This window comes from Kwoniella dejecticola, chromosome 11 (genome assembly GCF_000512565.2).
Source record: "Kwoniella dejecticola CBS 10117 chromosome 11, complete sequence".
Lineage (NCBI taxonomy): Eukaryota > Fungi > Basidiomycota > Tremellomycetes > Tremellales > Cryptococcaceae > Kwoniella > Kwoniella dejecticola.
This window is the reverse complement of record NC_089311.1, coordinates 288,845-301,582: the sequence shown is the minus strand read 5'-3', so window position 1 is coordinate 301,582 and position 12,738 is coordinate 288,845. Positions and strand designations below refer to the sequence as shown.

The following is a 12,738-nucleotide window of genomic DNA, read 5'->3' as shown; positions in this document are numbered from 1 at the left end:
GTGCAGAATGCAAAACGAAGTGATAGTGATGGAAGGCTGGGTTGCTACTGGTATGCGTGACCTTTTTAAGGGCATCTACTTCAAGCCTACAAGCTTGGATATACTATGGCCTTCTTGAGTCGAGTCAACCCTCCTTTGAGGTCCATCAGCGTCATTGGGCATCACACTGCAAGCTCGACTGACTTGGGAATGTCAAAGGATTCTCATGATGCTAGGCGATATCGAGTCATCATGCTGTGCCTCAATTCTCGCTCATCTTACTCTTCCGAGTTTCGCGATGCATGGAGATCGACAATCTGACCGAGCGATCCTTTCTCTCGGTCGCTGTCCACGCTCTTTTTGGCTTGCAATGACTCTATGTCTTGGTCAGAAGCGTGCTGAAGCAGACAAAGGACGGGTCATGCCTTCAGAGTTCAGTGACCGCAAAGTCCCAACACAAAGTAAGTTATACTTTCGCTACTAGTGGTACCTGTATCTGCTATGCATCCTTTCCATACAACGTCTACACCCAATGTCTCTCATAACTCGCTCAGACGACTAGACAGCGTTTCCATATCTATACCATTTCGCCCTACATTCCACCGCCTCCTTCCTGACATTTCTCAGCGGGTCATCCAGAGCCTTGCCCAGCTGCTTTATCACTATCGCCTTGTGTTTATGCAGATTCTCAAACCGTATAACGTCGGGGAATATTGCTAAACATGACAATGATATACTTCGTACCTTCTACTCGGGTTCACCGAGTCAGCAGATTCACCAAAGCGTTTTTAGATAAGCACTCACAGCCGATGTAGGGATACCATCTTGCTTTATCGCACTTGTCAATAGAGAATCTACCATAGTCTCCGCATGAGAATGTATGGCTTTATCAACCTCTTTCGAATCGGTGGCTGTCTCCAAGATGGACGTGAGGGCTATTATGGCGTTGGATCGTTGTTGCGGGTCAGGAAGAGATAAGGATCGCAGGATCAAAGGTAATATCTGTGGCGCCCATTCAGGAATAAGCCGGCAATCCACCCATCTACTTGTCGAATGAGAAGTGCTTACTGTGTTGAGATCCGCTAAGCACAAGGAAGCGGGAACGAGAGGTAATAGACTGGCAAACGCGACAAGGTATACCAATCTGCCTGTGCCTATCAAGCCTTGTAAGCTGAACTTGATACGGATGAAGACGAACTCCCGAAAGAAAGCTTACCAGAGGCATCCTTGTCACCTTCTATCAATCTAGGCAAAACAAAGTTCCACAGTTTCTGGGCGAACAAGAGCTAGAAACGCATATCAAGCTGATTAGCTATGGTCAGAATTGCACAGGCGACAGGGCTGAGCCCTTACCTTGGCTGTCAAATGACTCTTCCCTTTGCCTTGTGCCAGTATGCTGAAGCCGCTGGCAGCGTATGCTACGAAGTCCGGATCGAGATTTGACAAACTTAGAATATCGATCACTCGTTCTGATGCAGAGTACGCAAGGGGCTGACGAAGAAGAGCGAGTGCCTTGATGATCTATAAGGCCGAATGGTCAGCTAAATCAATCGCCGTCCGCGACTCAACCAGCTGACTCACGTATAGATACACCGAAAGACCTCGCTGCATGTGTTTCAGCTCTTTCGCAGTATCTTGTACTTCCTTTGACCAGACATTCTCTAATGTGGTTTCAAGTGAATCCCTCAAGTCTGTTCAGAGCTGTCAGCGCTGTTTGAGAGCATTCCTTGACGCGGTATTATGCTTACCGGGTTCCCGCTTGTTCACGAAGGCGCAAATCATATCCAAAGCCCATTGGGTTTGCCACTGATCCTGGGCTACGTTGATGGTCCAGTGCATCTTCGAACTCAGATATTCGGTCATGGATGAAAATGGTAAGGACACCTGCCAATGTCTTTGTCAGCTGTCATGAAAAGTTTACGACGACGACATTTTTGGCCCAGCTGACTCACGTCCGCTTTCATGCCCTGTATGGAAGCGGAGTACAAAGCAACTAAATCTTGCTCATGAGACGTTGCGCCCGTCTATAAATAATTGATTAGCTTGTTGACAACAACAAGTCAGGAGTCCATCCTCACCCTAAACGGCGATGCGCATAAGCTTTTCGATTTATCATGTACAACTTTGTCCCAATGGCCTTGTTCGTATGCAGCATACATAGCTTGGATCCATTTCGACTGATGCCTGAAGCGCAATCGAAGGGTGTGGTATGCCAAAGTCAGCGCGGAAACGGTCGGGTATTCAGGTTGACTCACTCAGCGGACAATTCCCATACGAGGTTCTCGATGATTTTGGCAATCAGACCTATCAACCTCCTATCTCTATATATCCCGCCCTTGGCAATATCGGCGACCACCAAGCTTATCAGCCTAGGCACAAGCTGATCGAAGTACCTGATCAGGTCACCGTGTTTTTCCTTGATCTTGGTATTTATGACTCCCTGAAGGGTATGCAGCAAGTCCCAAGAGTAAGCGATCGAACATTCCCTGTCGTCGAAATTCGAAGTCTTCCCCATGTTGACATCTGAATCCTTCGTGGACGATAAAAGGTCTAATTTGGTAGTCATCCTGATCACCAGAGTCTGGAATAAAGCTGTTTGGACGCATAGTTCTTGTAGCGATGAGAGAATCGACCGGTACTTGTCTCGAGAGATATGGTCTTCTGAGGTTGGAGCAGATTCAGGTAGATTATGGAATAATAAGGGTAACGTCAAAGATTCGATTATTGTTGGATGCGTGCTTGAGAATGTGGTGAGAGCTTTGACTACCTCGAGTCTACAGCATGCACGATAAGTCAGCACTGACCAGCCAGCCAAGCCGCACGGATCCTCGTCACGGCAAAGTCTAGTCGTGGGGGCTTTGCCACGCTGAAATTGTTAGCTACACTCACCGGATTTCTGGATCCTCGTCGTTGATCAAGATATCGTCTAAACCTCTGACAACATCCTCCACATCCTCCTTTGCCCAAAGTCCGGGAATCTGAACACAAGCTGTACAACCTTGCAAAGCAGGCAACTTCAAGCCATCTGTGCGCAATCCCTCTCGAAGCACATCCAGTATACCTTGTAAATATGGTTCTAGCGATTGTTCTTGCCGTGAGGTCCGCTGTGAGTCCGGAGATGTGTAGACCGACTGAGCAGCCAAAAGTAGTGAGGAGATAGTGGATAATATAGGAGCTCGGTGGGAAGGTACAGAAGGCGAATTGAATTGACGGAAAAGTTGCGGGAAAGCTTGAGACAATGCAAACTTCCCTGCTGAAGCTGTACCAACAAGATCGTCATGTGAGTTCAAGACCCTGCTCTCTCCAAGGGAAGAAAGGAAGACATACGAGAAGAGCGGAATATATCGGCCAGGATCTTGGTAGCTGCCACTGCCTGGGTTTTGTCAGGCTCGTTCAAGATTTCCAAGCATTCTTTTATGATGTCCTGCGCTAGACCCGCGGGGGACTGATCGGTTGGGTACAGTGTCCGTATAAGCGATTCCAAAGCTGATAATGCAGCAGCTTCGATGGATGTGTCCGACGAATATAGTATCTAACACATCGTCAGTACAACTCAATTGATAGAGATATGTTCAGCTCACTTCGGTCTTGATCCCCTCCCATAATTCCCCTGCGCGCTCACGTACAGCCTCAGCCCCGTAAACAGGAAGACATGCAGCAATGGACAGCTGGAGATCTTTCTGTTTAAGGGAATTTCCGGACGTCAGCCATCACGAACAACCAACCAAGGGTTTCAAGCACGACAGAATTACATACCATACTTGGTCCAGTGAGAGTAGCGAATTTCTCCAAGAATAGAGGGATTGCCATCCGAGCAAAATACGGGGAAGAAGCCATACATGCTCTCAAGGCGAGTTTCAAGTCATCCGCAGTGATACCATACGGATCATTCGGGGGAGGTCGGAACGTGATAGGGAAATAACAGAATGTGATGTCGAAAAAGTCCTAATCTCGGTGTCAGCTCTTGTCTCTGCCTTAAGTGCATAGGCAGCCGAGAAGCTGACCTCTATGTGATCTTTGACATCGAATTCCAGTAGTATGACCCTGTCTATCGAGAACAACAACATCAAATTCCTTGGATCCTTTTCGCCGTCCACCATCTTTGTATAGCTGTTGAGAAACGAAGTTCCCATCGACTTGAGAGCTGAGAAGGTCTGATCATCAGCTGCGTGGTTTTGTGGAGATGAGCAAAACGACTGAAGACGTACCGCTTCTATGGGTGGCCAGCAGACTGTCGAATAAGACATATACCATGTGCCTTGTAGCTTGAATATATGCTTTCATATTCACATTTTCCACCACGCTGAAGTCTTGCATCAGCTGTTAGATTGATGAGTAAGATCGAAAGAAGCTTACCCTTTGTACACCTCTATGGCAGCATCATCGTCGAATGTAGACAGTTTCGATAAGACTGTCAAACCGCCTAGAGCGGGAGGTAGAGAATCGAAATCATCGAGTTTGGAAAGATAGAATTTTATGAGTGTTTGAGCTGCACAACGACAGATCGCACACAGACACGTTAGCACCTATGACTGGGAGACAAGCAAGTCTGTGGTGCTCCAAGCGTGGTGTTATGCACTTACTGGCCTGTCGATTTATTTTGGTGGGGTTAACGATTTTCAGTGTATTCGATAGGAAGGTGAGACCTGACCACCCCGGCTGTCAGCTCAGAAGGCTAGATCAAACACTGAATGAAGCTGTGGTGGATGAGAACTTTACCTTTCAGTCGGACCTCATCTTCCGTTGAAGTCAAGTATTCCCCCAAAGCCTTGACTATCTCTAGTAAACCCACTTGGCCGTTATTGACACCTGGTGAAGCAAGCAGCGTGAGCAACGGCACACATCCGTCATTCAGCTAAGGGGTTCTTGAATATGCTCACCATCTACGAGCTCCTGAGGGGGATTGAGCTCAGCAGTGGAGATCTGAGTTCGAACGATACGGGCAACATCCATCTCGAGCAGAAGCTAAAACGCAGGCGAGCGATTTTCTCTCTTATACACCTCCAATAGCTAACGCGGCTGATGTCAGGATACGTAGCCAGAGAAAGCCTTTGCTCTAGCGGAAAGATATTGCTGTTCAGTATCCTGTATCGGAATTTCGCTCCTTATAGTTTTGTCTAGGAAAAGGATGCAGATGTATAGATATAAAGCAGAACGCAAACTGGTCCTTCGTCATTTCAACTTTGTTCGATCGCATTGATGGGCACTTCCTTTCGGCGACCTCCGCGTTAATGACCAAACACGGTCCGTGCTCAACATCTCTCAGTTCGTCATCACTAGAATGAATTCGCTCATTTCGCCTCCTTCATTCGATACTTGATATAACTGTTCAGAATATCCAAAGACAGTACAACTGGCGATTGAAGGATATCAAGCCTGCTCACAGAGGCAAGATGTTCGAAAGAACTCTACAAGACCTCATTCGAGGGCTTAGAGCTCACAAGGCTTCGTCCAAAGCCCAGGAAGATGCTTTCATCGCCGAAGCCATGGTCGAGATTCGGCAAGAGCTCAAGGGCAAAGACATGGCTCTCAAGGCTGAAGGAGTCCTCAAGATATGCTATGTAAGCCACTTGTCAGCTCCCGCGGCACTATCTGCCTCTCTGCAAAGGAAGGACGCATAAGCTGACGTATTTGCGGCAGTTGATGATGTTGTATCCCATTCCTGCACCACCCGAATTCGCTTTTCATGTAGTGGAAGTCATGAGCTCACCGAGGTATCATCTGAAACGTAAGCTCTCTCTCTGCAAAGGACGCACAAGCAAGCTTATCATCTGTTTTGCAGAAATCGGTTATCTCGCTGCGCCCATGGCTTTCTCAGGCGATACTGAAGAAGTAGTCTTGACTGTCAACGGTATCAAGAAGGTGCGCTTGGGCTCCACTTTGGGCAGTCTCGCACGAAGCTGATAGAGCGAGACTATTTTACAGGATCTCATGTCTCCGCACGTGCCCCTACCTCCCATCCCGCTCACAGCTTTACCACATCTCTTATCCCTTTCTCCATCCCTCTCCACCACACTGCATCCGGACTTACTACATCTCTTGACCCACTCGTCACCCCGTATACGGAAACGAGCTGTCCTCTGCCTTCTGCCGTGCTGGGAAGCTTTTCCGGAAGGTCTTCGCGAAGGCTTCCCAAGACTACGGGAAAGGTTACAAGACTCAGACCAAGGTGTTGTAGGAGCCACCGTAGGAGTAGTCATGGAATTAGCTCGCCGGCAAGGTGGCAAGAACTACTTACCGCTTGCTCCGGAGCTGTTTGGCATATTGACAGGCAGCACTAACAATTGGATGCTGATCAAGGTGGTCAAACTTGTATGTTTCCGTCTTTTGCCGATCCCATCATCTTCGACTTGCAGTATTGAAGACTCATTCAGACGTGTACTGTCACGGTAGTTCGCTATACTCACCCCCCTCGAGCCTCGACTTGTTCGTAAACTCCTACCACCGATAACTTCCCTCATATCTTCCACGTCAGCGATATCGCTGCTCTACGAGTGCGTGCGGACGTGCATCGTCGGAGGTATGTTGGATCCCGACAGAGCAGAAGGAGAAGCGTTAGCTAGGGTCTGCGTCGAGAAGCTGGGTGGCTACTTACGAGATGAAGGGGGTGACCAGAACTGTAAGCTTGCGGATCCTTGACGGAATGACTCGGCTAACATCAAGTGGGATGGCCTTGATAGTGAGATACATCGCATTACTCGCTATGGTCAAAATTATACCGACTCATCCAGCCATGGTGGCTGAGTATCAGGATCAGATAATGGAGAGTCTGGACGATCCTGATGTGTCCATACGTATGCGAGCGCTAGAATTAGTTACCTCCATGGTATGTCAGCCGCTGTATCCTCCTTAGTGGAGTTCAGCTGACTTCGTGCGCTACACAGGTCGACAGGGAAAACCTGCAGACGATAGCAGATCAACTTCTGTCTCACCTCGCCCCACCCGAGCAGAACACCTCTGCCCTTCCCTCCGCTGTGGCCTCCCTCACAGCCATAGCAAACCAGCTATCGCCCACAGCGGCCAAAGATCCCACCATAACTTCGACCTCTGTGTCTCTCTCACCAGCCTACAGATTGCTGCTGACCCAGAAGTTGCTTTCCATGATAACGCACGATACGTATGTTAATGTCAGCGACTTCGAATGGGTCATTTCGCTTGCCATTGACTTGGCTTATGTGAGCCACGTTGACGTTGGAGAAAACATCAAATCCCTCGTACTTGACGTGGTCGGGCGAGTGAAGAGTGTCAGGGAGTATGCAGTGGGTGTTCTGGAGAAGGTCTTGGGGGACGAGGATCTCAGGGCAAGGGGTAGGGACGGAACCGGCGAAGACGGGCTGATAGAAGCTGCCATCTGGACTTGTGGAGAATACTCGTCGTGAGCTCTTCCTCTGTCGTAATCAGCGCAGATATGAGCTGACTATTCTCTTCAGGTATCTCTTGTCTCCGCTGAGCGCGATCTCGTCCATACTTTCTCCCACTTTACACCTTTCATCCGCTCCTCTCATCTCGTCATCTATACAAGCATCAGCCAAGATATTTGGTCATTACGCTGCTAGTATCTCAAGCAACTGGTCGTCCGACAAGCACGACGAAGCCAAAGCTCTGGTCTCCTCCATCAAATCCGGCTTAGAGCCCTTCCTGAGCATAGGAGACATAGATGTTCAAGAGCGGGCTTTCGCCTTCAATCAATTATTGTCATTTGTACAAGCGGATTTGGCCAACCATGTCGCTCCCACCAAGCGAATATCCTCAGCAGACAATGATATGCCGGAAATCGAGGGCGGGTTCGCAGATTCTTCTCAGAAAGACGATGACAGCAGTCCGCCATATCCAAAATCATTATTTCTTTTCGAACCACTTTTCACATCTCACGAGCTCAATGCTGTCGCATACAAGGCGCAGGAGGCCGTACGTATACCTGAAGGGCTAGATTTGGATGGTGAGATCATTCTTGGCGGCGGCTTTGGCGCGATCAGTGAAGACGAGCAAAGCGAAGAAGAGAAGACTGCCATTGACTTGGGCGAGGGAGGGGGCGAAGGCATGGAAGAATTGCGGCGGGTCTTACGAGAACAAGATAGAAAGGGGAAAAGGCGTGAAGGAGAAACCAAGGAGGAGAGGGCAGCGGTGAGTAATTTTAACCCATATACGATCGTCATGTCAAAGCTGATCATGTTTGGATGACAGCGTCGAGCAGCAAGGAAAGCTAAACATAAAGATGACCCGTATTACCTATATGACAAGAACGACAACGAGGAAGATATCGACGATATACCGATAGTCAGATTGGACGATACCGAGATCGTTGTTGAAGAACCTACATCAAAAGCTAAGGGCTCTGGCAAGAGCAAGAAAGGTAAGGGGAAGGAGAAAGAAAAGATAAAGGCACCTCCGCCTGTATTTGATAGGCAAGGTGAATTACCCGAGGGTTCGACCTCGGATCATCAAATAAAAGCCAAAGAAAAACCAGATCTACGAAGGAGTAATTCAGGATTAGCGGCCATAGATCTGACGACTAGCGGACAACGGACCCCGAAATCAATTGCACCCGGGAGATACGAGGAGTATAAAGTGGATGATGATCTACCTGAACGGATTATAGCACCGAAGTTAGGAGCAGATGAAGTGAGCCAACAGAAACACAATGATGATTTACCGGTAGCTTCCCCGGGACAGATCGAGGTTGTCAAAGTCAAGAGGAAGAAAAAGGGCGAGACGAAGAAGAAGAAGAAGGAAAAACAGATCATAGATGGGTAACTTTGTATCCCTGATGATCCTATTCGGGCATTGCAATGCATCGGTTGTATTCACATCCACACTCCAGTCTCTGTTCTACGCTCCATCCTGTTATAATTGAAAGTGAGATGCACCAAAGTGGGGTAAAGTGGGGTGATCATTATAGAATCTCCGACGGAAGAACGCGTCTACCACAGCGTCAAACACACGTCAACCGTACGAAAACATGAAAATGACCCGTACCAGATGTGCCAGATATCTCGTTATCTATTTATCTATCTCTTCTACTTCTGCCTTTGTCCCAGCGAACTATTTACTCATCCTAGAGCTCGTGCACGAGATTGTGCGTGAGACCTGAGGTCTGCGTCACAATGGACGCTTCCATCAAAGCGGAGAACATCATCTGTGAGCTGTCTTCCTCCATTACGTACCTCTTCTTGACCCCCTCAGTCGGGAGCAACTCTCCTTCCTCCGTATATCCCAGCGATACACAATGCTAAAGCTTCACTCCTTCTTGAATATAGTCTTCATGCGTCTCTTACAATGCGCATCGAAATATGGCGACGATCTTCATATTCACGCCACTCAAAGACACGTAAGTCAGTCATCATTATTCTTCTGCTCATGATCGAGGATCTCAGTGGCTATTGAGTCTCAACTCTTTCTTTCCTCCATAGATTTTCTCGTAAATGAAAAAGTTCAAATGAAGTGATAGCTTACCTCTGCGTGATACAGTGGGAACTATCGGTGACGAACTCGTCTAAATCCGCTTTCTGCCTATTCAAACTCAACAAGGAATTCTTCGGTCGATGGAATACGAGGCAGAAGAGATCCGTCAAGTGCAAGCTCTTAGTCAAAGTAAGCTAATTCCTTGCTTCGATCTGTCCCTGCCCTAGCTTACCTCGACCTGATTCGGCCGTACTGGGCATACGACTGACCTTGAATCCTCTCCCAAATAGTCTGTTTTGGCAGTTCTGGGCAAAACAGCTCAGGTAGCTACCATAGTCCGCTTGGACTTGCGGATTGTTGACCCTTCAAATGAGCTACGGCCATTGCAACATCGAAAGAACGGTACCAGAGATACTCGTAGCTCATCGGCACCCAATGATGAAGGAGATGATCAGGACGGCAGACATTTCGGAGATGAGGATGGATTTACGGATGATGAGGATACTAGACTTAGTAGGGAATCTAAGTTGATCGTCAGGCTAGTCTGCAAACACGGTACGCATCCAGTCCAACTCACAGTATACATCAATCTGTATCTGCCTTAGAGTAATTGGGTCGCTCGGATGCTGACGCTTGACTTGCAGGAGTCACGAAAAAGCATTCCTTGCATCTCGGATCATCTGATTTCCTTCGGGCCGATGTGGATCCAGACACAACCCCATCCGGCTTTAACATTACGTCCCGTACCCTCCGAGACTGGCTAGACAATTTCGCCATTTCCACTGGATCATATAGCTCCTCAAACTCCGGTGGGACAGATCAACTAGGCTGGATGTTCACCAAGGAGGAAGTCAGGATGAAATCGTGGGAAGGGTTAGGCGGCGGGGGTTTGTGCACGGAGATCAAGGTAGATACGGGCGAGTTCCAGGATTACGAAGTAGTATGGGATAGGGTCGACCTCACACTTCCAATGAAAGAATTTAGAGTGAGTAATGGGTTTGCACTACTCCGGATCGTCCAAGCTGATGTCGCTCTCCTTGACGCAGGCAACTCTCGTCTTAGCCGAACAGCTTTCCGCAACCCTCAATGCATCCTTCTCTGAACCCGGCCAACCTCTGACGTTGACCAGCTTAGAAACAGAATTCCATGATTTCTCCATCTTCTGCGCGATAGCTACTACAGCATGCGAAGCTTTCAAGGACATCAGATCGCCATCAATGGAAATCAAAAGATCAAGTAGCGATGGTTCAGCCCCACTTTCTGGTCCTGATCCCGGTCGGATCCCATCATACCGTCCCCCTCAACTATCCGACTCTTCTACCTCCAACAACAACAGCTCGAGCAGCAGTCGCGATAGGAGCACCGGTCAATCCCGAAGGGACGGTAGTAACGGCACGTCAAGCACGCCAAGTAGCAGAAAACGAAAGGGGTCCGAAGCTCCCAGTTCATCGAGAAAACGATCGAGCTTGAACTTAGCGCCAGCTCAAGAACCTATGAGTAATGTCTATTTCGCCGCGAATCTTAGCCAAAATCAAAACAATGCCAACGCTGGACCGTCCAACTCATCGCGTGATTTGCGTCAAGACGATATGGATGTAGACAACCGTCACGAGGGAGGAGAAGAAGCGTTGTTCTTACCTGGCGGATCGCAGAGGCTGCACTCGCCCGACCATGATCATGACCCTGACCCGGATAGACATTCTCCTCAGAGGTCCCAGATGCAGCGCATGAGTCAAGCTGAAGTGCTCGATCATGCTGGATTCGGTGATTTAGATTTGGAGGCGGCGTTGGACAACGCTGATTTGGAGGATGAGCAAGAAATGGAAGAGGAGCTGGCACGAGCATCTCAGGCTCAGCTTCATCCGTCAGATCCACAACATCATGGGGAAGGAGCTGGACATAGCGCGTCTATCCATATGTCTACTAGTGATGAGAGCTCAAACAACAAAGTCAAGGGGAAGGAGAAGCGGTCTGATGCTGCTGAAGGTCAAGATTTGCCCAAAAGCTCCAACAATGTTTCTGGGTCGGGATCAGGGGAAAAGAGCGACAGATCTCACCCTGCTTGGGTCACCGACTCTATCGGTGGAAGTACGACTAACGACAATAGCACAACCGATCAAAATACTGGTCTGGTATGGGATAGTACGATAGATCATCCGTCTTCAAATTCGAATTCGACTGAAACGGCGCCTGCTTCTCCAAAGAAACGACAGTTTAGCCCAGCTAAGCAGTCAGCTTCAGCTTCGAAATCGAGATCTCGATCACCTCAAAAGCAGTCTTCTCCCGAGAAGGCATCGAGATCACCAACTAAGACGCAGACTTCGAATAGTAAAAAGCGGAACGAGGAAGAGGTAGATGAGCTAGACGAAGATGAGGAGACTTCATTTGGGCATCCAACGCAGGATAGACCGGGTTCTACCATGGTGAGTCTTCGCTGATAAGCAGTCGAATCGGTGTTTCCCTTGCTGATGATTTCGCTGTGTTGGTGATAGTTCAAATCACTCTTCGATGATTGATCTGACCTACCGTTTCCCATCACCTCAATGTATGTCGAGAGAGGAAGCAGAGTAGCTCGATGATCTTATTGTAAATTATTTTTCTCCCCATCTCGCGATAACATTAGTTTCAACGTTGTATAAGTACGAGATGTTTGTACGTAATCTAGAACATATGCGCATGAAATGCATTCACCACCATGAACAAGGTACATTTCTCGATGACCTCCGGGGAAAGGCGAACGGGAGTTGAGCAAGGGGAGAAGCGACAAGGGAAGGAAGAAGGAGAGATGAGAGTGATATGGTCCTCGCCACCGTCGTTCTCGCCCTTCACGACACTGGTTCAGCTCCTATCAAGTATCCTTTCCATCCACCAGTCGCTCTTAACACTCCACACGATCGCCGAGATCACCTCTCTAGATCGTGATCAGATATAGGTACGTGTTCGGGGGTCTGTAGTCGGTTCTTGACTTCATATCGTGTGACGACGATTATTGGTACTTCAGATCGATGGACGTCGTACAGAATAGTGACGATGGCGATGAATCAGTAATCGCTTATTTGTGTCGGTGGGCTATGATCTCGTCAGCTCTTCCATTATCCACCGGAACTCGTACTCGTACTCGTACTCCGTGAGAAGGTCAAAGAGAGCAAGAACGACTCTCTGGGCTTCCGTACGTCAAATGGCTGAGGATGGACTTCGTCGTGAGGTTGAGAAGTGGGAGGCAAGGGCTGTCGTATCATTGTTCCATATCTGCCCATCATAGTTGGTGATCCCACAAGCGAGGAGAAAGAGGGACTACGACTGATCCGTGGCCTCCGGGATTCTGGATGAAGGGCTGCCCTCTTGAAGGGCTGCCCT

At 48.6% G+C, this 12,738-nt stretch overlaps 3 protein-coding genes across 3 annotated transcripts; 2 read left to right on the top strand and 1 right to left on the bottom strand.

Moving 5' to 3' along the window:
* Positions 1-537: 537 nt before the first annotated feature.
* Positions 538-4,932, bottom strand: I303_108236 (uncharacterized protein; the record flags this gene model as incomplete). Its single annotated transcript, XM_018410706.1, has 20 exons — positions 538-726; positions 784-981; positions 1,048-1,133; positions 1,196-1,265; positions 1,333-1,500; positions 1,561-1,670; positions 1,728-1,863; positions 1,932-2,003; positions 2,058-2,163; positions 2,235-2,753; positions 2,869-3,238; positions 3,307-3,511; positions 3,561-3,659; positions 3,736-3,924; positions 3,984-4,123; positions 4,188-4,282; positions 4,336-4,468; positions 4,563-4,625; positions 4,699-4,788; positions 4,860-4,932. The coding sequence occupies 20 exons, from the start codon at positions 4,930-4,932 to the stop codon at positions 538-540; spliced, it is 3,111 nt and encodes a 1,036-aa protein (XP_018260516.1).
* Positions 4,933-5,372: 440 nt separating this feature from the next.
* I303_108235 (uncharacterized protein) lies at positions 5,373-8,733 on the top strand (the record flags this gene model as incomplete). The annotated part of the gene is made up of 9 exons (XM_018410707.1): positions 5,373-5,540; positions 5,620-5,707; positions 5,762-5,841; positions 5,905-6,291; positions 6,373-6,598; positions 6,660-6,805; positions 6,864-7,354; positions 7,410-8,103; positions 8,164-8,733. 9 exons carry the CDS (start codon positions 5,373-5,375, stop codon positions 8,731-8,733), a joined length of 2,850 nt encoding a protein of 949 aa, XP_018260517.1.
* Positions 8,734-9,083: 350 nt separating this feature from the next.
* On the top strand, positions 9,084-11,897 carry I303_108234 (uncharacterized protein; the record flags this gene model as incomplete). The annotated part of the gene is made up of 7 exons (XM_018410708.1): positions 9,084-9,117; positions 9,237-9,307; positions 9,448-9,570; positions 9,672-9,936; positions 10,026-10,366; positions 10,428-11,804; positions 11,874-11,897. 7 exons carry the CDS (start codon positions 9,084-9,086, stop codon positions 11,895-11,897), a joined length of 2,235 nt encoding a protein of 744 aa, XP_018260518.1.
* Positions 11,898-12,738: the final 841 nt, after the last annotated feature.